The 27,373-nt window shown below is 41.3% G+C and overlaps 1 protein-coding gene across 1 annotated transcript; it reads left to right on the top strand.

Annotated features, from left to right (window-relative positions):
- Positions 1-534: 534 nt before the first annotated feature.
- Positions 535-27,345, top strand: LOC308666663 (uncharacterized protein; the record flags this gene model as incomplete). Its single annotated transcript, XM_081325556.1, has 6 exons — positions 535-2,895; positions 10,351-10,578; positions 13,839-16,247; positions 25,559-25,569; positions 25,632-25,846; positions 27,263-27,345. The coding sequence occupies 6 exons, from the start codon at positions 535-537 to the stop codon at positions 27,343-27,345; spliced, it is 5,307 nt and encodes a 1,768-aa protein (XP_081181682.1).
- Between the last annotated feature and the right edge of the window lie 28 nt (positions 27,346-27,373).

The raw sequence follows: 27,373 nt of genomic DNA, 5'->3' as shown, positions 1-27,373 counted from the left end.
TGATTCAAATGGTTTGGAACTAATTCAACTTTCCCCTATCTATCTGGTGCTCATCTATTGGGAACAATGGGAGATGGCCAGAGAAGCAGATAAATATTCATTCCATTATAGTGCACTTTCACAGAACCACCAAGGGCTGAATATAAGATCTAAATCATAATAGTTAAAGAACAAAAGAAGTAAAATTACACATCAGAGATACATAAAGAAATAGCACCCCCTCCCATCACAGAGGCTGAATAAAGAATGGAGGTCTGTTTCTCCATTTTGAAATGCGGTCACAAGAGGTCGCTGTTTCCTAAGGAAACCTAAGTGAAACTGAAAATGCAGAGCCCCTCCCTTAAAGGGACAGACGTTCCTGACGGCCAGATCCGCAAGGGAAATATCGAACAACAGAGAAATTACAAGCCAAGATCCAACCTATGAAAGAATTGCCAGTATGCCTGGGCTACGTGGGCTCCGCTCCTGACCCCTTGAAGGCAAGGTATTTAGAGAAAAGGAGCAGAGCTTGCGGGTGCTGTGCCTGTGTCTGCGATGCTTACCTGGCCGAAGGGGCTGCTGCAGCTGCTTCTGCTCCAGACTGTCTGGAAAATGGGGAGCGGCCAGCTCCATTATTCTGTGCTGGAGGAATCCCAGCACGGCACCTTTGTGGGCCGCATCGCCCAGGATCTGGGGTTGGAGGTGAGCGAGCTGGTGCCTCGGATGTTCCGGATGCTGTCCAAAGGAGTGAAGGACTATTTTGAGGTAAACCTGCAGAATGGGATCTTGTTTGTAAATTCCCGGATAGACAGGGAGGAGCTGTGTGCCAAGACCGCAGACTGTGTCCTTCATCTGGAGGTGATTGTGGAGAAACCTCTGAGGTTCTTCCATGTGGAGGTGGAAGTCAAAGACATGAATGACAATGCTCCTGTCTTCTCTGCCAGGGAACAGATCCTGAGCATGGCTGAATTCACAACAGCATCTGGTACCCGATTCCCCTTAGAGAGAGCATCTGATGCAGATATTGGTACTAATGCTCTGTTAACTTACAAGCTCACTACAAACAATCATTTTGCTCTTGATTCAGGAAATGATGAAGATGGGAGTAAATCTGTAGGACTTGTGTTAAAGGTTCCACTTGACAGGGAGGAGAGCCCTGTGCATCATTTAGTACTGATAGCCACTGATGGGGGTGAACCAAAACTCACAGGAACTCTTCAGCTGGTCATCAATGTGCTGGATGTTAATGACAACCCTCCTGTATTTAATCAATCTGTTTATAGGATAAAGTTGCTAGAAAATACAGCTAGTGGGTCATTAGTTATTACTCTGAATGCAACAGACTTAGATGACGGGATTAATAGTGAAATCTCTTATTTTTTTAGTAATACCCTACCTCTTGATATCACAAAGCTATTTACTATGAATTCTGAAACAGGTGAAATCAGAGTGAATGGAAAATTGGACTATGAAGATACTAATTGCTATGAACTTCAAATTGTTGCAGAAGATAAAGGCAGTTCACCATTATCAGGACATTGTGAAGTTTTTGTTGATGTATTGGACATAAATGACAATATTCCAGAGTTATCTGTGAATTCTTTCTCTGTGCCACTGCCAGAGGACTCCCCTCCAGGGACTGTGGTAGCCATCCTCAGTGCTTCTGACAGGGATTCTGGCACCAATGGACAAATCAACTGTTTCCTCTTGCCCCCTGGAGTACCCTTCAAACTCGAGTCCACATTCAAGAACTACTACTCCCTGATTGTTGGTGGAGTCCTAGATCGAGAGCAGGTGGCTGAGTATAGGATGGTTGTGACAGTTGAAGATCAGGGAGTTCCACCCCTGTCTTCTAGCATCAGCCTCTTAGTGCCTATTGGTGACATAAATGATAATGCTCCAGCCTTCACACGGTCCTCCTACACAGTCTTTGTGAAGGAGAACAATCCTCCTGGTGCTCACATCTTCACAGTATCTGCCTCGGACCCAGACGTAGCTGAGAATGCCCTGATCACCTATTGGATAGACGAGAAGCTGTGGCCATTGTCAAGCTACATCTCTGTACATTCAGAGAATGGAAAGCTCTATGCTCTGCAGTCCTTGGATTATGAGGAGTTGAAACTGCTGGAATTCCAGGTGAGAGCCAAGGATGCTGGCATGCCCTCCTTGTGTGGCAATGCAACTGTTCAGGTCTTTGTGCTGGACGAGAATGACAATGCACCTGCCGTGTCCAGATCATCAGAAGAGAACGTGATTCTTCTAGTGGTCCCTGTGATGCCTGGGCATATTGTAGGCAAGATCCATGCCTTGGATGCGGATTCTGGGTACAATGCGTGGCTCAGGTACGAACTGGTTGAAGAAAGCAGTGGTCCATGGTCTCTGGGGCAGTATAGCGGTGAGGTGAGTACCAAATATCCTCTGGATGAGTCAGAAGGAGGCAAAATCCAGAGTGTTCTGGTTCTGGTGAAGGACCATGGAAAACCTCAGCTCTCAGTCACAGCCACCCTGAGTGTGTCACTGGTGACAAATGGTCAGACAATCAAATCGGATATTAATCTTCGAAAGCCAGTGGAGACCTTCGTGCCTTTGGTGGACTCGATCAACGTCTATCTGATCATTGCCATCTGCTCTGTTTCCAGCCTCTTCTTGCTTGCCACTCTCATCTACGTGGCCCTGCGATGTCACTGCAAGGCAAAGGAATCCATGGTTTATGGCCCTGGCATGGCCACCCTGGTCTGTGCCAGTGAAGTGGGTAGCTGGTCCTATTCTAATCGCCATAGCCACATCCTGGCAGGGGTGAGCGCAGAGGCTGGTGCCAAGAGTGACCTTATGATTTTCAGTCCCAACATTCCCGTTTTTGCAAATAATGGGGAAGTTAGGAGTGGGACAGAATTGCTCCCAGATTCAGCTAAAGAGGTGAGTTTCTATTTTTGTTTGACATTCATTCAAAATCATATTTCTGTTTTATCACTTTAGGATTAGTCTTCTATTATCTATCTATCTATCTATCTATCTATCTATCTATCTATCTATCTATCTATCTATCTATGTCTATCTGTCTGTCATTTTACATTTACAATAATGGTCACTAGTACCTGGTTTTCTAATCTGGATGTTTATTTACAAATCTATACTATTTTTGTAAGGAAATATTTTTGGAATGATAGTGGTATTCAAAGATATGCTTCAAAATCATATTTAATTTTCTGTATGATATAAAAATAAATTTTATTCTTCTATTTGTCTTATATTAATTCTAAGCAGATTCTAGCAATGTTTCTCAGACTTGGTAACTTTCAGATATGTGGACTTCAACTCCCAGAATTCTCAGCAACAGGAATTATTGGAGATGAAGCCCCTACCCTTTTAAGCTGCCAAGGCTGGGAACTGAAATACTAATCTGTAGCTCATCAAGCAGTCAACCAATACATTCTAGAAATCGACACAGAGTTTTGCAGGACAATTTTTATCAGGCTAGCCTTTTTTTTCATTAAATAACTTCCTGAGTAAATTGGTGGGAATAGGTGATGTCCCATAAGGTTTTCTTGGGAACAATATAGATGCGGTCTGCCATAGCCTTTGGCTATATTTTGTTAGCCTCCCAATTTAGCCCATAACCCAGATGTCTCTGGTTGCTCTCTAATCCAAATACTCAAGATATTCAGATGTAACAATTTGAGAACCCATAGGCTCCCAATAGAAAATGGGTGAAATCTTGGGAGATGCAGTTCCAAGACTATCTCCTGATGAGTGAAGAAAATAAAAACTGTTCTCAAAAATGTGGATTGGATCGTTTCTTAAATAGATGAATCCTTATACACAGTGAGGATTTAAGATCTAGCAGGAGGTTTAAGATCTTTTGGCCTTCAACAGTTCATTGCTGCAGACATGTAAATATTGCCTTTGTGGGTTGGCAATCTTGGTTAACTTCTTTGATGGCTACAGAAGGCCAATGTTTGAAAGTAAACACCAGCATTTGCTCAATAGATCTACTGTTAATATTTCAATTACAGAAAAAGCTTTTTGGTGAAAGTTAGGATTTCTGTTTTAGAAAACTAATTTCTAATTTTTTCGTAAGCAAATGTATTAAAGGCTTCTAGACATCTGTGAAGGCCAACTTGGGATAGAGAAAAGAGAGCAGCAACATCTGCATAGAATGGAGCAAAAATAGGCTGGTGGAATTTAGATTTAGAAAGAGGCAAGAACATATCGTTGGTAACACAATAGAGAAGTAAAAATATATTGCTGCCTAGCTTCTTTAAAGATAAAATGGGCAGGCTATTCCTTATTGCTCCTGTATCTGATTTGCCTAAAGGTATTATCATGTAACAGTATTTTCAGCCTTAGCAGACAGTAGACTCTGTAGGGCAGATAGGCAGAAGATTAGAAGAGCACATCCAAAAACACCAACCAGCAGTCAGAATACACAATGAAAGCTCCTTAATAAACACATGGACAGTCTCATACAGAATTTCAACTGGGAAACTATGAACCTAGACCAGGGGTCTGCAACCTTGACAAGTTTTAAGAATCATCGATTTCAGCTCCCAGAATTCCTCAGCTAGCATAGCCAGCCGAGGAATTCTGGCAGCTGAAGTCCACGAGTCTTAAAGTTGTCAAAGTTGCAGATCCCTGACCTAGACCAAGCTAAATCCAAAAATGCTATAGCAGATATGTCAAACACAAGGCCCGGGGCCCCGATCCAGCCCGCGAAGTGGTTTCATGTGGCCCACGAAGCCATCCTGGAAACAGTGAGGGAACGGCCTCCGCTGCCTTGGCCCTGGCCCAGAGACCCTCCTTCTGCCAGAGACCCCCAGATATGTCCCACTCCTGCCCAGGCCCCGATAGGCACCCTCGATGCGAACAATGTAGAGCTGGCCATGCCCACCCAGTAGGCCATACGCACTCTAGCCATGCCCACCCAGTAGGCCACGCCCACCCTGGCCATACCCACCCGGCCCCTTGAGGGCAACCGCAATGCTGATGCGGCCCTCAATGAAATTGAGTTTGACACCCCTGCGCTACAGTATAGAATTTGTGGAAGCTTGGGACCCAGACAAATCAGTCATCAACAGACACAAAGAGTTAAACCACAACTGTATGCCATCAAAGAGACAATAAAAAGTTAAAAGAAGGGAAAAGCCGAAAACACATCCTCTTCAACAGTCAACACACCCAGATAAGCAGGGATTAACAGCAGAGAACGAAGCAGAAAACAACACCCTAATCAAGGAACCACCAAGGAGAAAACCACACCCCCACCAGCAAGGCAAGCTACTGTAAGAGAGCAAAACTCACATTCCCTAGCACTGGTGATATTACCTAGTTAGGTAATAAAAGGTCTGCAAGCAAACAACCACCTCCAGAAGCAGCAAGGACTCCATACTTCATCCCTGAGCTACATATATTCTCTTCTATTGGCAGACAGTAGTCAACAGATAAAGCAAGTAATTTCCTCCACACTCTATCCTGAAAAACTGAACAAAAAGCCACTTTCTGGTTGACAAAGACAGGATGAAAGAGTGTTTGCCAACCTGAGCTACTTTAAGATGTATAGGGTTCAACTCTGGAATTCTCCAGCCACGGCTATGGCTAAGAATTCTATAAGTTGAATGTCAACGTTGCTCAGGTTGGGAAAACTGGCATAAAGGCGGGCCTCTTGGAAAGGCTTGATTATTCCTTAGCAAGATGTACCTGGCTAAGGGTACCTAGCCTCTCAAAAAAAACTTCAGCCATGTTTTGGTGAGGCTGGCTATCCTTCTTCAGGATAAGATTGAATGATGAAAGGTGGTCTCTGTCTATATGGGAATGTATAATAAAATCTCCATAATGGGCAACAAGTCTTTATCGTATTAACATATAATCAAAGGCAGTTGCCTCTCTGGTGGCTGGAAGTAACTTCTCTCTATATACCCCCTGGAGTCAAGCCTTTTAGTAGCTAGAGCCCAAATATCACGTCCAGGTGAAATAAACTCCAGCCTTCAGGACTAATGCTTCAGTTTTTGAAGCATTGCAGAATAAATTGAGTCATCTAATATGAAAAGAAAGTGGCATGTTCAAATAATCACTGAATACCATTCTAAAGTGAGAATTGCCTGATGCTGTTCCTGAGTTTGTGCACTGGACTATTGGTTTGGATAGCTGGTGTCCTTGAGGAGCAATCACAGAAAAGAGAAGGTTGACAAATTCTTCAAAGCACCTGAGGGCAGGACAAGAAGCAATGGGTGGAAGCTCATTAAAGAGAAATCCAACCTGGAACGAAGGAGAAATTTCCTAACAGTGAGTATAATTAATTAGTGGAACAGCTTATATCCAGGAATTGTGATAATCCATCGCTGAGATCTTCAAGAAAAGATTGGACAGTTATTTGTCTGGGATGCAATCAGGTCTCCTGCCTTGAGCAGGGGATTGGAGTAGAACAGTGGCCCCCAACATTTGGGCATAGGGACCAGTTCCAGAAGAGAGGTTTTTCCACGGACCAGAGAGGGTGTGGTTTCATTTGTTGCCTGAATCCTGCAAATGGGGCTTTGCTTGTTTGTGTGGCCTGGTTTCTGGGATGCCGCATCCTGGTGCTGGTCCACAGACTGGGAGGTGGGGACCCCTGGACTAGAAGACCTCCCAGGTCCCTTGCAGCTCTATGATTCTGTGTTTTCTATGATCCCAGTTAAAATGGCTGTTAGAAATCTTTCTGTGAGGCAGGAAGATATACTATGATTAGGGGCCCAATTTTTAAGTCAATGATCAGTGCTAAGGAGTCACAGGAATGGAAAGAGATCAGGTACAGAATTTAGAGGAAATAAGAATGCTGACCCTTCCAAGAGCTTGTCTACTTTTCTGATTGCATGTTGCAGTGAGAAAAAAAAATGCACAGAGGTTATCCAATTCCAAGAGTTCTAAATCAAACTGGTTCAGGAAAAAGGTAAAATTGGGCTCAATCTATTTCAGACATGTCAAACACAAGGCCCAGGGGCCGGATCCAGCCCACGAAGTGGTTTCATGTGGCCTGCGAAGCCATCCTGGAAACAGTGAGGGAACGGCCCCCACTGCCTTGGCCCTGGCCCAGAGACCCTCCTTCTGCCAGAGACCCTCAGATCTGTCCCACTCCTGCCCAGGCCCCCATAGGCACCCTTGATGCGAACGATGTAGAGCTGGCCATGCCCACCCAGTAGGCCATATGCACTCTAGCCATGCCCACCCAGTAGGCCACGCCCACCCTGGCCATACCCACCCTTCCCCTTGAGGGCAACCGCAATGCTGATGCGGCCCTCAATGAAATTGAGTTTGACACCCCTGATCTATTTAGTTTGCCAATCTGCTATGTTCCAAGATAGTAACTGTGCAGAAGGTAAAATGATAAATGTCATAATTGGAGCTAGCCAATTATGGCATCCAATACAGCTAACGCTGAGCTGGCTAATAGACTTAAGTGTCAGCTTGATGGCCTGCATATTTATTAACTATAGCTGGCTTGAAACTTTTACTTAAAACAAGTTGATTAACAGGTCCTCACCAGACTGGAGGCAATTATGAAAGGTTAAGTTCCTGTGACCACTTTGTTGTTAGTTGTGAAGTCGTGTCTGACCCATCGCGACCCTATGGACAATGTTCCTCCAGGCCTTTCTGTCCTCTACCATCTTCTGGAGTCCATTTAAGCTCACGCCTACTGCTTCAGTGACTCCATCCAGCCACCTCATTCTCTGTCGTCCCCTTCTTCTATTGCCCTCAATCTTTCCCAGCATTAGGCTCTTCTCCAGTGAGTCCTTCCTTCTCATTAGGTGGCCAAAGTATTTGAGTTTTAGCTTCAGGATCTGGCCTTCTAAAGAGCAGTCAGGGTTGATCTCCTCTAGGACCGACCGGTTTGATCACCTTGAGGTCCAAGGAACTCGCAGGAGTCTTCTCCAGCACCATAGTTCAAAGGCTTCAATTCTTTGGCGCTCAGCCTTTCTTATGGTCCAGCTTTCACTGCCATACATTGCAACTGGGAAGACCATAGCCTTGACTATACGCACTTTTGTTGACAGGGTGATGTCTCTGCTTTTTAGTGTGCTGTCAAGATTTGCCATGGCTTTCCTCCCAAGGAGCAAGCGTCTTTTAATTTCTTGGCTACAGTCCCCATCTGCAGTGATCTTGGAGCCCAGGAAAATAAAATCTGTCACTACCTCCATTTCTTCCCCATCTATTTGCCAGGAATTGAGAGGGCCGGATGCCATGATCTTGGTTTTCTTAATGTTTAGTTTCAACCCAAGTTTTGCACTCTCCTTCTTCACTCGCAACAAGAGGCACTTTAGTTCCTCTTCACTTTCTGCCATTAGAGTGGTATCATCTGCATATCTTAGGTTGTTGATGTTTCTTCCGGCAATCTTAATTCCAACTTTTGATTCATCTAGCCCTGCCTTTCTCATGATGTGCTCTGCATATAAGTTAAATAGGCAAGGCGACAGTATACAGCCTTGCCGGACTCCTTTCCCAATTTTGAACCAATCAGTGGTTCCGTGTCCAGTTCTCACTGTTGCTTCTTGGCCCGCATATAGGTTTCTCAAGAGACAAATAAGATGGTCTGGTACGCCCATCTCTTTAAGGACTTGCCACAGTTTGTTATGATCCACACAATCAAAGGCTTTAGCATAGTCAATGAAGCAGAAGTAGATGTTTTTCTGGAACTCTCTAGCTTTCTCCATGATCCAGCGTATGTTAGCAATTTGATCTCTAGTTCCTCTGCCTCTTCGAAATCCTGCCTGTACTTCTGGTAGTTCTCGATCCACATACTGCTGGAGTCTAGCTTGTAGAATTTTAAGTATAACTTAATAAGCATGAGGAATGAGTGCAATGGTGCGATAGTTTGAACATTCTTTGGCACTGCCTTTCTTTGGAATTGGAATGTAAGCTGATCTTTTCCAATCCTGTGGCCACTGTTGAGTTTTCCAAATTTGCTGGCAAATTGAGTGTAGCACTTTTACTGCATCGTCTTTTAAGATTTTGAATAGCTCAGCTGGAATACTGTCACCTCCACTAGCTTTGTTGTTGCTCAGCTTTTCTAAGGCCCACTTCACTTCACATTCTAGGATGTCTGGCTCGAGGTCAGTGACCACCACATTGTGATTATCAGGGACGTTAAGCTCATTCTTGTATAGTTCTTCTGTGTAATTTTGCCACCTCTTCTTAATCTCTTCTGCCTCTGTTAGGTCCCTGCCATTTTGGTCCTTTATCATGCCCATTTTTGCATGAAACGTTCCTTTCATCTCTCCAATTTTCTTGAAAAGATCTCTGGTCCTCCCTATTCTATTGTTTTCTTCTATTTCTTTGCATTGTTCATTTAAGAAGGCATTCTTATCTCTTCTAGCTATTCTTTGGAATTCTGCATTTAATTGGGCGTATCTTTCTTTTTCTCCCTTGCCTTTCGCTTCCCTCCTTTCCTCAGCTATTTGCAAAGCTTCCTCAGACAGCCATTTTGCTTTCTTGCATTTCTTTTTCTTTGGGATGGTTTTGGCTGCTACCTGTTGTACAATGTTGCGAACCTCTGTCCATAGTTCTTCAGGCACTCTGTCTATCAGATCTAATTCCTTAAATCTATTTGTCACCTCTACTGTATATTGAACAGGGATATGATTTAATTCATACCTGACTGGCCTAGCGCTTTTCCCTACTTTCTTTAATTTAAGCCTAAACTTTGCAACAAGAAGCTCATGGTCTGAGCCACAGTCAGCTCCTGGTCTTGTTTTTACTGACTGTATAGAGCTTCTCCATCTTTGGCTGCAGAGCATATAGTCAATCTGATTTCTGTGTTGACCATCTGGTGATGTCCATGTGTAGAGCCGTCTCTTGGGTTGTTGGAAAAGAGTGTTTGCTATGACCATCGTATTCTCTTGACAAAATTCTATCAGCCTGTGCCCTGCTTCATTTTGTACTCCAAGGCCAAACTTGCCTATTATTCCAGTTATCTTTTGGCTTCCTACTTTAGCATTCCAATCCCCCATGATGATAAGGACATCATTTTTGGGTGTTAGTTCTATAAGGTGCTGTAGGGCTTCATAGAACCGGTCAATTTCATCCTCTTCAGCACCGGTGGTTGGGGCATAGACTTGGACTACTGTGATATTGAATGGTTTGCCTTGGATTCGAACTGAGATCATTCTGTCGTTTTGAGGATTGTATCCCAGTATTGCTTTTCCTACTCTTTTATTGACTATGAAGGCTACTCCATTTCTTCTGAGGGATTCTTGCCCGCAGTAGTATACCTGATGGTCATCTGAATTAAATTCACCCATTCCTGTCCATTTTAGTTCGCTGATACCTAAGATGTCGATGTTTAGTCTTGTCATCTCTTGTTTGACCACGTCCAGCTTTCCTTGATTCATGGATCTTACATTCCAGGTTCCTATGGAGAAAAAATCTTTACAGCATCGGACTTTCCTTTCACCACCAGACATATCCACAGCTGAGCGTCCTTTCGGCTTTGGCCCAGTCGCTTCATTCTTTCTGGCGCTACTAGTACTAGCCCTCTGCTCTTCCCCAGTAGCATATTGGACGCCTTCCGACCTGAGGGGCTCATCTTCCAGCGTCATATCGTTTTGCCTTTTGGTACTGTCCATAGGGTTTTCATGGCAAAGATACTGGAGTGGTTTGCCATTTCCTTCTCCAGTGGATCACGTTTTGTCAGAACTCTCTGCTATGACCTTTCCGTCTTGGGTGGCCCTGCACGGCATAGCTCATAGCTTCATTGAATTATGCAAGCCCCTTCGCCACGACAAGGCAGTAATCCATGAAGGGGCTGTGACCACTACTTGGCAGGAAATCAGAGGACTCCTGATTTTACATGGTTAAATCAGTTTCCATTTTTAAAAATTCATTTAGTATACATGAAGAGGGGGGAAAATACAAATACAAAAATACAACTTGTTGCAAGGTTGAGTACTGATAGTTTTCTAGGTATTGTCAATTAACTTGCTTTATGTGCATTGTTGAAATTATGATGTCAGTATCATTATGGCAAGCAAAAAGGAAATAGATTTCTATGATTATTCAATTCCTCATAAATTAAAAAATATTCTCAATGAAAGACTCAGTTAGACATCAAATATTTTGGAAATTCATATACTGCTTGGCTTTTCATTTATCTGAATTATTTAAGAACTCCATACCCTGGGCAAGAAACAGAAAGTAACACGAATAGTATTTCATATTTATCTCTTATCTTTTATGTACATTGTTGGTACTCGTGTTTTATTATTCTTCATGTTGCTCATAACTAGTTCACATAGTTTGAAGCCAATTCATTGTTCTCTCAATGGCACCATAGTACACCTGTGAACAATGGATGAGATCACAAAACTTACAGATAGTTACATGTCTCATTCCTGTCCATATAAATAAAAGTACCAAATATATATATAATGGGGTGACTTAATATAATATTTAATTACATTTTTAATGACTGCAGGGGGTAAATCTCTTATATTTGGGTTAGCTTTTCTTTTTTATTATTTTATTTTTTTTTAATTGAAAAGTTTTAACATACAATTTTCCTTTAAAACCCCCCCTCCCCCTCCCTTCTCCCTCCCCCCCTACCTCTCCCCCCTCCCCCCTCCCCCCCCCCGACTTCCCAGAGCTAAATACAAGGTATATAAAAAAAAAACAATCATAAACAACCATATACTAACAACTATAAACTCTAAAATCCATCACTCTCTAGCTTATATAGGATAAAACAAACCTTAGTAATATTGAATATATATAAAAAAAACTAAAAGAAAAAAAGAAAAAAAGAAAGAAGACTCATTCAAATGCTACATAAAACTTCTTAACCCTATACTTGTTCTGGATAAACTCAATCCATTTTCTCCATTCCATAATATAGCGTTCTTGCGAGTGATCTTTCAAATAGGCCGAAATCTTCGCCATTTCTGCCAGGTCGGAAACCTTTAAAGTCCACTCTTCTATGGTCGGCAGTTCCTCTTTCTTCCAATACTGACCTATGAAAAGTCTTGCTGCCGTAATAAAATTCAACATCAACTTAGTGTCCACAACTGTGGCATCTGTAATTATTCCCAACAAAAAAAGTTGCGGACAAAACTTTATCCTCTGTTTAAAAATCTTCTGCATGTTCCACCAGACTTTTATCCAAAAAGCCTTAACCTTTTTACAAGTCCACCATATGTGAAAATATGTTGCGTCTTCATCACCGCACCTCCAACATTTAGGCTGATAATTCGGATACATACTTGCAAGCTTTTTAGGATCTAGATGCCATCTATAAAACATTTTGTAAAAGTTCTCTCTTAGATTTTGAGCTTGTGTGAATTTTACGTTCCTCACCCAAATCTTTTCCCACGTGTCCATTGTGATTACTTCCTGGATGTTTTGGGCCCATTTTATCATACAATCCTTAACAAGTTCTGTTTCCGAATCAATCTCTATCAGCGCAAGATATATCCGTTTAATATGTGCGGGTCCCTGATTTCTAATTTGCTTTATCAAATTTTCATCAGTCATTGTAAAACCATTTTTCTGGTCTTCTTTCCACCTGGCCCGTAACTGAGTATATTGAAACCAGTTTTGAACAACCTTCTCTTCTCGCAAGAGGCTATATGATTTCAAACACCAGACATTTCTTTCCAAACTTAGGATCTCCTTGTACGTAGTCACATCATGTTTGAAACCAGCATGTATATTTTCTATTGCGTGTTTTGGAATTGCCCATAGTGGTATCTTGCAATCTAACTTATGTCTATACTTCTTCCAGACTCTCAGCAATGCCTGTCTTAAAATATGCACTCTAAACACATTGTCTACCTTCTTATCATACAACAAATATGCATGCCAGCCAAACAACAAGTCATGGTCCTCAAGATTTAATAATCTCTCTTGTGTCAAATTAATCCAATCACTTATTCCTACTAATGCAGCAGCTTCATAATATAATTTAAAATTGGGCATTTTAAGCCCACCTCTCTCACGAGTATCCTGCATAATCTTAAGTTTAACTCGTGGCTTTTTCCCTGCCCACACAAATTTATTGATACCTCGCTGCCATTCCTCCAAATTAGAATCTTTCTTAAGAATCGGTATCATTTGAAATAAAAATAAAAATTTAGGCAGGACATTCATTTTCACTGCTGCAATCCGTCCCAACAAAGACAATTGCAATTTTCCCCAACTCTCCATTTCTTTTTGAATTTTACCCCATAGTTTTTCATAGTTATTTTTATATAACTTTGTATTAGAGGGTGACAAAAACACCCCCAAATATTTGACCCTTTTAGCAATCTCAAATCCAGTTAATCCTTCTAAAAGAGCCTTTTGCGATACTGTCATATTTCTGGCCAAAATTTTGGTTTTCTGTGTATTAACTTTAAATCCAGAAACCTTCCCATATTGTGTTATTATCTCCATCAGGTCCATAACAGAGTTCTCTGGCTGAGTCACTGTAACAACCAGATCATCTGCGGGTTAGCTTTTCTTTTATGTGGCCAGGAATGTACTTACACTGCATGTAACTGCATGAAGACTGGATAATACGTAGAAATCTGTCGTGAATACAGAATGGAAGTCTGTTTGAAATTGTGACACACAAGGCCGCTGTTTCCTAAGCCCTCCTATCACAAAGGCTGAATAAAGAATGAAGGTCTGTTTCTCTATTTTGAAATGCGGTCACAAGAGGTCGCTGTTTCCTAAGGAAACCCTCTAAGTGAAACTGAAAATGCAGAGCCCCTCCCTTAAAGGGACCGACGTTCCTGCCGACCAGATCCGCAAGGGAAATATCGAACAACAGAGAAATCACAACAAGCCAAGATCCAACCTATGAAAGAATTACCAGTATGGATGGGCAACGTGGGCTCCGCTCCTGACCCCTTGAAGGCAAGGTATATAGAGAAAAAGAGCTTGCGGGTGCTGTGCCTGTGTCTGCGATGCTTACCTGGCCGAAGGGGCTGCTGCAGCTGCTTCTGCTCCAGACCGCCTGGAAAATGGGGAGCGGCCAGCTCCATTATTCTGTGCTGGAGGAATCCCAGCACGGCACCTTTGTGGGCCGCATCGCCCAGGATCTGGGGTTGGAGGTGAGCGAGCTGGTGCCTCGGATGTTCCGGATGCTGTCCAAAGGAGAGAAGGAGTATTTTGAGGTAAACCTGCAGAATGGGATCTTGTTTGTAAATTCCCGGATAGACAGGGAGGAGCTTTGTGCCAAGACCGCAGACTGTGTCCTTCATCTGGAGGTGATTGTGGAGAAACCTCTGAGGTTCTTCCATGTGGAGGTGGAAGTCAAAGATATTAATGACAATGCTCCCGTCTTCTCTGCCAGGGAACAGATCCTGAGCATGGCTGAACTCACAACAGCATCTGGTACCCGATTCCTCTTAGAAGGAGCCTCTGATGCAGATATTGGCACTAATGCTTTGTTAAATTACAAGCTCAGCCCAAACAACCATTTTGCTCTTGATTCAGGAGATGATAAAGATGAGAGTAAATCTCTAGTACTTGTGTTAAAGGTTCTGATTGACAGAGAGGAGAGTCCTGTGCATCATTTAGTACTGACAGCCACTGATGGGGGTGAACCAAAACTCACAGGAACGGTTCAGCTGGTCATCAATGTGCTGGATGTAAATGACAACCCTCCTGTATTTAACCAATCTGATTATAATATAAAGTTGCTAGAAAATACAGCTACTGGGTCATTAGTTATTACTCTGATTGCAACAGACTTAGATGAGGGGATTAATAGGGAAATCTCTTATTCTTTTCATGATAGTGTCCCTCTATATCTCACAAAGTTGTTCAGTATAAATTCTGATACTGGGGAAATCAGAGTAATTGGAAAATTAGATTATGAAAAAAGTAAGTTCTATGAACTTCCAATTGTAGCAGAAGATAAAGGCAATTCTCCATTATCAGGGCACTGTAAAGTTCTCATTGAAGTGTTGGACATAAATGACAATATTCCAGAAATATCTGTGAATTCTCTCTCTGTGCCACTGCCAGAGGACTCCCCTCCAGGGACCATGGTAGCCATCCTCAGTGCTTCTGACAGGGATTCTGGCACCAATGGACAAATCAACTGTTTCCTCTTGCCCACTGGAGTACCCTTCAAACTCGAGTCAACATTCAAGAACTACTACTCCCTGATTGTTGGTGCAGTCCTAGATCGTGAGCAGGTGGCTGAGTACAGGATGATTGTAACAGTGGAAGATCAAGGCGTTCCACCCCTGTCTTCTAGCATCAGCCTCTTAGTGCCTATCAGTGACATAAATGATAATGCTCCAACTTTCCCACAGCCCTCCTACACAGTCTTTGTGAAGGAGAACAATCCTCCTGGTGCTCACATCTTCACAGTATCTGCCTCGGACCCAGACGTAGCTGAGAATGCCCTGATCACCTATTGGATAGATGAGAAGCTGTGGCCATTGTCAAGCTACATCTCTGTACATTCGGAGAGTGGAAAGCTCTATGCTCTGCAGTCCTTGGACTATGAGGAGTTGAAACTGCTGGAGTTCCAGGTGAGAGCCAAGGATGCTGGAATGCCCTCCTTGTGTGGCAATGCGACTGTTCAGGTCTTTGTACTGGATGAGAACGACAATGCACCTGCTATGTCAGGATTATCAGAAGAGAACCTGATTCTTCTAGTGGTCCCCGTGATGCCTGGGCATATTGTAGGCAAGATCCATGCCCTGGATGCGGATTCTGGCTACAATGCGTGGCTCAGGTACGAATTGGTTGAAGAAAGCAGTGGTCCATGGTCTGTGGGCCAGTATAGCGGTGAGGTGAGTACCAAATATTCACTGGACGAGTCAGAAGGAAGCAGCAAAATCCAGAATGTGTTGATTGTGGTGAAGGATCATGGGAAGCCTCCACTTTCATCTACAGCTACTTTGAGTGTGTCACTGGTGAAAAATGCCCAGGCCATTCTAACAGAAATTCACCTCCCCAAGACAGGAAACAGCTTTGTGCCCCTGGTGGACTCAATCAACATCTATCTGATCATTGCCATCTGCTCTGTTTCCAGCCTCTTCTTGCTGGCCACTCTCATCTACGTGGCCCTGCGATGCCACTGCAAGGCAAAGGAATCCATGGTTTATGGCCCTGGCATGGCCACCCTGGTCTGTGCCAGTGAAGTGGGCAGCTGGTCTTATTCCAATCGCCACAGCCACATCCTGGCAGGGGTGAGCGCAGAGACTGGTGCCAAGAGCGACCTCATGATTTTCAGTCCCAACATTCCCGTCTTTACAGATAATGGGGAACTAATCAATGGGGTTGATGAGCCCCCGGATTCTGCTAAAAAGGTGAGTCTAGCTCTTGGAGTCCTTCTCATCCATCCAACATCCTATTTTAATCCTTTTCATTGTCCCAAAGCATACATTGTCTTGGGTCAATGTTGTTAGGTTTTGACAGTGATGGAAAATAAATTGATTTACAAATCATTGCTACTTTTTATGAAGAAATATTTTTCCAATTTGACAAGCTATGGAAAGAAAGTTGGTAGTTTGCTTGACAGTAAGTGAATCTGTCTTATAATGACAGTAAAGACAAATAGGCTCTTCACCCAATATTATCATTTTCCCATGCCGAGGTATCTTTCATCTTTGTGTTGTATACAGGTAGACATTAGTGAATGATTTTTTGTTGATAATTTTATTATTTGATGAATCTGTTGTCAATTTGATTCCTCCTTTTGTAACAATATGTCTGTTGCATGGTTTGGAAACTTGCTGAATGTTATTAATCTGCTAAGTACACAGATTTTTATTTGTAATTTTTTTATATTGTTGATAGATTTTGAAATAGAAAGTATAATATTGGAGTATAAAACTTTATTAAAATTGAATTTGGAAAATGAACATGTAAAACACGGAATGATCTAGTGGGCAAAGAATTTTGGATATAATGTGATGCTTGAACAATGGGAGAATATGTGGGTAAATGGCTTAAAATTAAATCACATTAAATTATAACCTAAAAGAAAAATTTTACAAAATAATGTGTCCCTGGTATTTAACACCAGATAAGTTATCTAGAATGTATAAAGGTATTTCAAATGAATGTTGGAAATGTAAATATAAAGATGGGACTTCTTATCATTTATGGTGGACATGTGATAAGGCAAGGAAATATTGGAGTAGGATTCATATATTAATGGAGAAAATTCTTAAAGTGAACATAAAGATTAAACCAGAAACTTTGCTTGTGGGCCTAATGGAAAGAGAACTGGAAAAAAAATTGGAATTCTGATTTTATATGTGGTGACGGCAGCGAGATTTCTCTATGCATAAAAGTGAATGGATGCCTCAATTCCTACCATGGATGAATAGCTACAAAAGCTGATGGAATTAGCAGAGATGGCCAAATTGACTGTGCTGATAAAAGAAAAGAACACAAGTACTTTTGTTTCTTCTTGGAAATGGCTTCTGGGTTTTGTGCTTGACGTGGAAAAAAATGATATTATGATTTTGGGTTTTACCAAGTAGACTGATTTGCCGATACTGAAATGGCTAGTGCATACTACTATAGAAATGTAATATAAAATGTAACTGAGATTTGATTTCAGTGTCTGATTTTACTGCAACAGGGAAAGTTGGAAGTCAATGCCTTTTATTTCTTCCCCTTCTTCACACCTTTTTTTGTTTTCCCTTTTTCTACTCTTCTCTATTATTTGCTCTTGTATTTTTACATTTTATGTTATAAATGAATAAAACTAATAAAAAGAAAAAAAGAAATAGAAAGTATAGTATTGTAAAGGGGTTAACTACTGGATAGAAATAATAAATTTATAATACTGAATTTATATCTGATAACTGGATAGTCCTATCCCTAAAATGATCAAAGTTCACCTTGTACTAGAGCTCACAAATCCAAACTGGAATGGCTGCCTCAGTTTAACAACCATTAGGTGGATTCTTTTATCCTGTTTTTATTGCAACATCTGCAGTGTCACGCATTTTGAGGTTGGAAGGAATCAAGTGATATTCCCAAACCAAGGTCCCTCCCAATCCTTACATTCTATAATTCTCTTCAAATCTTTGAGAATGGCGTCAACATAGTATGTCTGTTTGGAGTAGGGAAGGATTATGTCATATCAAAACCCAGGTATTTATCTTTTGTAATTCAATCTTATCTGAGAAAATAGATGAAATATGAGAGGATTGGAGGAGGGAAATCCTTGCAATCTTAGCAAAACAAGATTTGGGGATCAAAGGTTTTGACAACCTGAGATTTGTACTGTGTCGGCTCAGCAGTGTTTCCCAACCTTGCCAAGTTGCAGATGTGTGATCCTGAGCTTCCCGAATTCTCAGCTAAGGGCAGCTGGGAGGGAAATCTTGAGTCTGCAAGCCTACATAGCTGAAAATGATGGAGCTCAGGGAATGCCTGCTGTATTCTGAGAGACTCATGGAGCAATGAAGCAGTAAAGGCTAAAAACTTGCTTGGTTTTCAACAACATGTCAAATGGGGGCTTTATTCATTTAATCAGACATTTTTCTCAGTATAGATATGCTGAGGACTCAGTATAGTCCTTTAATTCTGTGAGGTATTTTTATCTTCACAATCTATTTTGTAAGTCTGGGATCTCTTGGTGGTACCCCATCTACGTACTCACAGTTCAACTTTCTTGAGATCAGCCAAGGTCAGCTGGGTGTTGCATCAATTTACTGAAACTGTAGGAATGATATGAACATCTTGCATACTGACTTCACCAAGGCATTTGACAAAGTATACTGATTAATAAGTTTGCTGAATGTGAACTTGATACCTTGCGAATTCAGTGAATCTATAGCTTACTTGAAATATGTATTCAAAGCAGGCTGATCAAAACCTCATCAAACTATAGGCAGGTATGAACAGTCAAAACTTGGTGGCTAACTAATACTTGGCAGTAGATCCCAAGACTCTCAACTTTACATGGCTAAAGTTATTTCTCTTTAGCCAAGGAGGGAGGAGGAGAGGGGGAGGGAGGGAAAGAGAGTGAGAGCGAGAGAGCGCCTCTGAAATGAATATTTAAAACAAAGGAAAATGAGGATATCAGTAGTTAATTGTTGATTATGTTGACTAATATAATATTGACTACACTTTATCTTATGTAAATAAATAGGATAAATCCATATTTGTTAATATGATGAATTCATTTTTCCCATTTAATTCTAAATATGGCCTCGACTTCAACCCTAATGCTACCACTGCCGCTTAGATAGGTTGCTTCACACTGTCCCAAAGAAGTCCAATACTTGGGGAATAGTATGATTTTTTTAAAAAAATTCCATTTATATCCCGCCCTTCTCCAAAGACTCAGGGCGGCTTACAAGCTTAGCAGTAGCCTTCATTCTATGTATATGCCTGCTTATTAGGGCTTTCACACACACCCCAAGCGGCATTATTACAAAGTCAGCTTAATTGCCCCCAACAATCTGGGTCCTCATTTTACCTACCTCGGAAGGATGGAAGGCTGAGTCAACCTTGAGCCTGGTGGGATGCGAACCTGCACTAATTGCAGGCAGCTGGTGTTACTTAAGGAGGCATTAGCCCACTGCTCCCACTGACCCACTGACCCAGCACTCCCCGGCATCTGCATGAACCACGTGTCTTCCAGCAGTGTTTTCTTTCAGTTGACAGGCCCCAATGGCCTGTCCACAGCTGTTCCAGACACAAAAAGCTTTATTATTGAGGTGGTTTCAGAAAATGCTCTTCTGAAGCCTATGTAGCCTCCAAAAATAGCACCATGCCCCATTCTCATGTACTTGTTGGAGGTTCCAGAGGCTGTGCACCTACCTCTCACATGATTTCTGGAGAGTCAGAAGGAAATGGAAGAGCACACCCCATTTTCATTCAACCTCCACAGCTGGCAAAAATTATATGAGAATGGGGCATGTTTTCAAGAATAGTTGTTGTCAGAAGTTGATGATTGCCGATATGTCATCCAAAATGTTGTGTGTCTTCCTTGACACACAGATCAAAGGTTCGCCATTGCTTCTTGAATGTGTCAATTATCCGTGTTTATGCTCCCAAATCTGATGCAGAAAAAGAGGAAGTTAATAAGTTTTATGGTCACATTCCATTTGAATGTTCAGTAGAACTTGCAAGCAGAACGCGCTGTTTATGGATATTGTGATGCCAAAGTTAGAAAAACTGAGGAAGAAAACAGAGTTGGACTCTTATAGCTGAGAAAATGGAAATGAAATAAGAGAACCATATATCAATTTCTGTCAGTCCAAAGATTTCTTCCTTGCTAATAACATCTTCCAAAAACAACAACAAAACCCACCCTAGCAATAGCACTAAGCAATAGCATTTAGACCTATATACTGCTCCATAGTGCTTTACAACCCTCTTTGAGCATATTGTCCCCCCTCCCCCCAACAATTTGGGTCCTCATTTCAGTAACCTCAGAATGATGGAAGGCTGAGCCAGTCAGGATCAAAATCTTGGTAGTGGGCTGAATTAGTCTGCAATACTGCACGGGGGTACAATGGCTCAGCGGTTAAACACACTGAGATTGTCAGCTGGAAAGCTGACAGCTGGAGTTTGAGACCCAAGCACGTGCAATGGGGTGAACTGTTCAAGACCGGAGCACTATGTGACAGGGTGAGTTCTCGTTACTTGCCCCAGGTCCTGCCCACCTAGCAGTTTGAAAGCATGCAAATGCGAGTAAATAGGTATCACTTTGGTGGGAAAGTAATAGCATTCCGTGTGCTTTTGGCATATAGCCATGCTGGCCACATGACCACAGAAAATGTCTTCAGACAATGCTGGCTCCCTCGGCCAAGAAATGGAGAGGAGCACTGCATCCTAGTGTTGGCATGCCTCGTTGGGGAAACCTCTACCTTTACCTTACTGCATTCTAGCTTTCACCACCTCCACGCCTATGTTCATGGACATATCCAGATGGAGTATGCAGAAACTGACTTGACTATATCACTGGTACAAGGGAGGTAGAGGAGCTCAGCTATAAGAACAAAGACTTGGCCAGGGGCTGACTGTACCATTTCCAAGGAGAACAGACTTGCTTTGAAATCCCCTGAACATCAAAGTGACGGTAGAATAAACAGTTCCATAGAACAAAAATTGAAATAGAAATTTCCCAGAAAAGAAGCCAGAGCCAAGAAAGACAAAGAGGTCAGGACCAAACCTAACAAGGAATTTCAAGGAACTTCTAGAAGAGACAAGAAATAGTGTTACAAGATCTGTGAGAACATGTAAATGGAAACAGACGTGGGGAAAAAGTGAATATCTTAAAAAAAAAAATCTCCAAACTCAAATTCAGTTTTTACAAGGGCAGACCCATAACTTTTTTTGTTTAGTTTAAACCTTTGTTTTAATTATATATATATATATATATATATATATATATATATATATATATATATATATATATATATATATATGTAAACCAATGACAGACACATTCTTCTGACTCTAACCCTTCTTTAGATTTAAGAGTAGCTCATCTTGAATGAAAGATATTATTTGACTGTAAGTACACCAATAGAGTTCGTCAATGTTTTTTTTCTGGACTGACACCTAAAGGGCTACCTTTATAGAGGATCTTGTTTTATATTTATTGCAAACCCTTAGGATGTTATAACAAAATGATTCTTAAAGTCAAGATTCATCTTAACCTTGTCATTCCACAAGTAGGCATGCCACCCAAATCTTAATTCATGACCCTCTAATTCAAGTAATCTCTTATTTTGGAGAGTCACCCATTTTCATAAACACCAAGCAGCAAATATCAAAGTACAATTTTAACTTAAAGCTCCTCTTTCTTTGGCAACTTGTACGTTGTATAAAATTATCATTCCCCCACCCTTGCCATATGAATTTAAAATATCTTTTTGCCATTTTTTAATGTATTTGTCCATGTAACTACAAGGTATTTAATCCTTTTCTCCATCTTAAAACCTGACTCTCTTGTCAATATTTCCTGTTCTTGAGAAGCCATATTCTTAACATGCATTTTTGTTTTCTGTTTATTTGTTCTGAAGCCTGCTAAAGCACCAAAGTCTTTTAGCTTCTTTGTCAAGTGTTTTGGGGTCTTGCAAGAATATATAACTAAGTCATCAGTGAAAACACTCAATTTATAAACATTTTAATTCCTGTAATGTTCTTATCCTTTCAGATGCTGCTATTCAAAACTTCCAACACTTACATAAATAACAGAGGAGATCGAGGACATCCTTGTCTCGTATTTTTTTGAATTTCACATGCTTTAGTTAATCTCCATTAATGATAAAGTTTGCTTGCTATGATGGGTATATCGCCTTAATCCCTTGGATAAATTTCTTTCCAAAATCCATATCTTCCAAAACCTTAAATATAAAATCCCAATTTAAGTTATCAAAAGCTTTCTCTGCATCCAGAAATATTACAGCTGCTTGCTTCTCATTATGAAATTGAAAATATCCAACAACATTCAAAACAGTACTCACTCACTCATTGTCTCTCAACTGTCTTTCTGGCAAAAGGCCAGATTAGCTTTCATGACTAAGGCTGTAGAAATTTCTTCAATCCTTCTGCTAGTATTGCAGTAAAAAAATTATAGTAATTGTTTAATAATGAAATTGGTATATAATTTTTTTATCTTCAGAACATCTTGACCCTCCTTAGGTAAACATAAATAAACACAATATTAGCTTCTTTTCAAGTTTGAGGCATCTCTATATCTGTAGTACACAAGTCATTACATCCTTTAACGGCTTAGGAGTTGCTCCTCAAAATATTTTTTATTGGCTTGTGAGGCTGTCTGGAGCTGGAGCTTTACCTATTTTCATTTTTTAAATAGCTTCTGATATTTCAAAGGTAGTTACTGGAATCACACTGGTTCTTTTTGATCTCTCGCTACATTTTGCTAGCATCAACCATAGCATCCTTCTGGCCTGCCTGAAAGGATAGGCGCTGGGAGGCACAGTGTTGCAAGAATTCTCCTCCTTTTCCTGTGGTTGGGTTCAGTTGGTGTTGTCGGGAGAGGCGAAATTGAATCTGAAGTCCTTGGTGGATGGGGTACCTCAGAACTCAGGATACTGAATATTCTTTTCCCTTTGGTTTAACCTCTTCATGAAGGCACTGGGTGAGGTCCTCTGATGAATAATGGTCAGGTACCATCAATATGTGGTTAAAAGCCAATTATTTACCTTGACCCCAGACTGATCAGGCAGTATGGCCTGAAGTCTGTGGGGGACTGGATGGAGAGAAAAAGGTTTAGACTCAACCCTGATAAAAACTAAGAGGCTAACAGTTCTGGGACACACTGACGCTAGGGACTTTTCATTTTTACAAGTCCTCATTTAATAATCATTCAAAATTATGATGGTACTGAAGGGACTAATGACCCATGTCCAAAGTTATAGTTATTGTAGCACTCCTACAGTCGTGTGACTGTGATCTGGCTGCTTGGAAACCCATTCGCCCTTATGAAGAGTTGCCAAGTGCCCCATGACCATGTATCACCATTTGCAATTTTCTCTACTGGCTTCCCCAGAAATTCAGTGGGGAAGCTAGCAGGGAAGATTGCAAACTGCCACCACGTGCTCTCTTTTCTGGGACTGGCTGAGAAAAGTCCATCCCAAAAGCCAAGCAGGATTTTGATATGGAGTGTTTACAGTGTGGGGCACTTACAGCCATGCCACAAAGGCAAGAGAATTCCACCTTGTTTCTGGAAGCTGGCTACAAAAAATCCATCCCAAAAACCAAGTAGGATTTTCAGCCATGCAGGATTTTTAGCCCCAGAGTGGAGAAAGTGGTAATAATAAAAGGAATGCAAAGTGCCTCCTAGGGAGAGGCCCTTGGGGATGTGGCACAGGTCTGGAGCAGGCTGCATGCGAGTGTTTCCCTGCTTTTGGGCTGAAAATTCTGCTTGAGTATTAGCAGGAATTTTCAGCTCTGGGACTTGTGAGACACTTGTGCGTAGCCTGTGCCAGGCTTTCCTTACCTGGGCCTTTTTCAATTTAATGACCCACAAGATCTCTTACTGACTGCAACTGCAGGTGCCACAATTACTGTTGTTGAACAAAATGGGGTCATGATGTTTTGCTTAATGATTGCTTCACTCAACAACAAAGATTCCAGTCCCTATTGTGATAGTAAATAAAGAACTATCTATAGTCATTCCCCTTTGGGACTGATGCACAGTTTGGGGATTTCTAGGACTCAGGCTTCCTGCTTAAGAATCTGGTGGCAGATGCACACCTTAGGAGAAATCCAACTTGTGTACCAATTACCTGGATTGGGAAGTTCTTGAGACAATCATTCATCCTTGGTTGCCTTGCATAACGACTACTGCAATTCAAGATGCTGGTTATTACCTGTAAATATCTTCATGGCATAGGGCTTGGTTGCCTTCTCTGGCTTCTGTCCAGCTGGTATCATTGGGCAGATTTGAACATAGAATATCAGATGTAGAATTGTAGGGCTAGAAGAGGCCTCAGAGGCCTTCTAGGCCAACCCCCTGCTCAAGGCAGGAGACTATATCATACTAGTCAAATGGTTGTCCAGTCTATTTTTGAAAACCTCCAGTGATAGAGCTCTCACAACTCCAGGAGGCAAGCTATTTCAGAAAATTTCTCCTTTTAGGTTGGATCTCTCTTTAACAAGCTTTCTCACATTACTTCTTATCCTGCCCTCTGGTGCTTTGGAGAATAGGTCAATCCCCTCTTCTCTCTGACAGCCCCTCAAGTACTGGAAGGCAGTTATCATGTCTCCACAATCCTCTTCAGTGGGCTAGTCATACCTAGCTCCCTTAACTGTTCATTGTATGATTTAGCCTCCAGACCCTGTTCTGATTCAAGCGAAGAGGGGGCTGTTGCTTGAAGTAGGCAGATAAACTCCACGGAAAGGATTTCATGCAGATTACTTTAATTCATCAGGCATTCTCTAAACATTAACTCACAGTTACTGAAGAGATCCTTCTGAAGTACATTTCATAATCTTATCCCATACACGTAGGTAAAAAGAAGTAGACTTTCCCATGTTGAACGGAGCAAAAAGGCCCGTGGCTCTCGTGGCTGGAATTCATTAAAAACATGCAACCCTGCACGTAGGCAGGAAACCCAGGTATCCGAATGGAAGTCCCTCCCAGTGGCCAATCTGAAACACAGATGTTACCAAGTAACTTATAACTACATTACCCAAGAGGCTATCCCTTAAGGGGACAGTTCTTACTCCTAAAATAGCTGCTTGCTGTAACCAGCACAGACCCTTTATCATCTTTCTTGCTTTCTTGCTTTTCTCTGCACAGTTTCTGGGGTCTCAGCATCTTTTTTGTGTCATGGTGACGAGAATTGTTTGCAGTATTCCAAGTCTGGTTTCAGTAATGCTTTATCAAGTGGCTTTAGCACTTCTTGTGATCTTATCCCTCTGTTAATGCAGCCTAGGATTTTTGGCAGCCTGCTCATACTTTAATGGTAGTCTATTAGGACACCTAGATCTCTATCACATCCAAGTATACTCAATCCACAGCATATTGATGGTCCAGTCATTTCATCACTTGATCAAAGAATGCAATAAGGTGTGTCTGGCATGTTCAGCTTTTAGTAAACCTATGCTGGCTTCTAGTAGTCACTTTGTTCATTTCTAGGTGCTCACAAATCCTTTGCCTGATTATCTTTTCCAGGATTTTCCCAGGTATTGGTGTCAAGCTGATTAGCCTATAATTTTCTGGAACAATTTTTTTTTCCTTTTTGTAGGTTGGTATCACATAAGCACTTTTCCAGTTTTGAGGTAAACTTGCAGAATGGGATCTTGTTTGTAAATTCCCGGATAGACAGGGAGGAGCTGTGTGCCAAGACTACAGACTGTGTCCTTCATCTGGAGGTGATTGTGGAGAAACCTCTGAGGTTCTTCCATGTGGAGGTTGAAGTCGAAGACGTTAATGACAATGCTTCCAGGGAACAAATTGTTAGTATGGCTGATTTATTTTTTCATATCATAAAGTTGTTTCAGTGCCAGGTAGTTTTCTACCCAAAAAGGGAAATGAAAATTTCTTCTGCATCAAAAGAATTATATTTTCTAAATTATAGGAAGGAATAATTGCAGTACGTTTAAATCCCTCTCAAGTACTATATCCAAGGTTGGGCAAAATAGTTATAGTTTCTGATAAATTAAAAAAAAGTGCTAATAAGGGCAGTAAGGATTATGGGGGTGGAAAGAAAAGAGAAATTGAAAAATGTGTTCAACTTTGAGGGTGCATTTAATAGCATCCCTAAAGAAGCTGAAAGAATATCGTACAGAAGAAACCTTTGACTTGTTTCCTTGGTCCCAAGGTGGAGGAAATAAAACAGTGGACAACTATCTGTTACATGCACAGACAAACATCACCGTCAGATGGTTTCTATACCTGAGCTACTCTATCTATCTGAGGGGGGAAAAACCTACATTAAAGGTTTGTGTGTGTGTGTGTGTGTGTGTGTGTGTGTGTGTGTGTGTGTAAAAACAGATTGATTCTCTTGATTCAAGGTTGACTAGTGGTGACTTGAGTTCATAAATCCCCCAGGCTAATCAGGTTAATAGATTTGCTACTGTTTTCTTCTGAGTTATGAAAAATAAAGGTACAAATTCCTTTATGACGCTTAGATGTTTAGTGCGTCTGTAGCTGTGTGTGTATAAAGGAAAAAAAGTGAAAAATTCTTATGTGAGGTTATTTAGCGACATTAAGTCATTTGAAATAAAAAAGAGTAAAGTTTGAACTTCATTATCTTTCCTGTCTCAAAATATTTAGTACAGGATTATATAAGATAAACAGGGTACATATGAAATACATGGATTAGATTCATTGCAACATGCAATCTATTTCAGGAATAAGCCAGTTAAGACATCACAAGAGTTTTGAGAACTTGCTTTTCATTTGTCTAATAGGTTCAAGAACTGCATATCCAGCCAAGATCTCAGAAATAAAACTGGAAAAGTACTTCTGCTTTCATAGCATTTGAATTGCGGTTCTTTGGAATTAATATTACATTGTTTGTGATCTTGGTCAAAAGTCTGATTCAAATGCTTTGCAACTAATTCAATCTGTCGGTGCTCCTCTGTTGGGAACAATGGGAAAGATGGTGAGAGAAGCAGACAAATATCCATTCCATTCCATTTCACAAAAGCACCAAGGGATCAATATAAGATCTAAATTAATATAATAGTTAAAGAACAAAAGAAGGAAAATACACATCAGAGATACATAAAGGAATAGCACGCCCTCCTATCACAGACGCTGAATAAAGAATGGAGGGCTGTTTCTCCATTTTAAACTGCGGTCACAAGAGGTCGCTGTTTCCTAAGGAAACCCTCTAAGTGAAACTGAAAATGCAGAGCCCCTCCCTTAAAGGGACCGACATTCCTGACGGCCAGATCCACAAGGGAAAGATCGAACAACAGAGAAATCACAACAAGCCAAGATCCAACGTATGAAAGCATTGCCAGCATGGCTGGGCTACGT

Source organism: Vipera berus, assembly GCF_964194415.1.
Source record: "Vipera berus genome assembly, chromosome: 3".
Lineage (NCBI taxonomy): Eukaryota > Metazoa > Chordata > Lepidosauria > Squamata > Viperidae > Vipera > Vipera berus.
The sequence above is the reverse complement of the archived record's forward strand: the minus strand, read 5'-3'. Positions and strand labels throughout refer to the sequence as shown.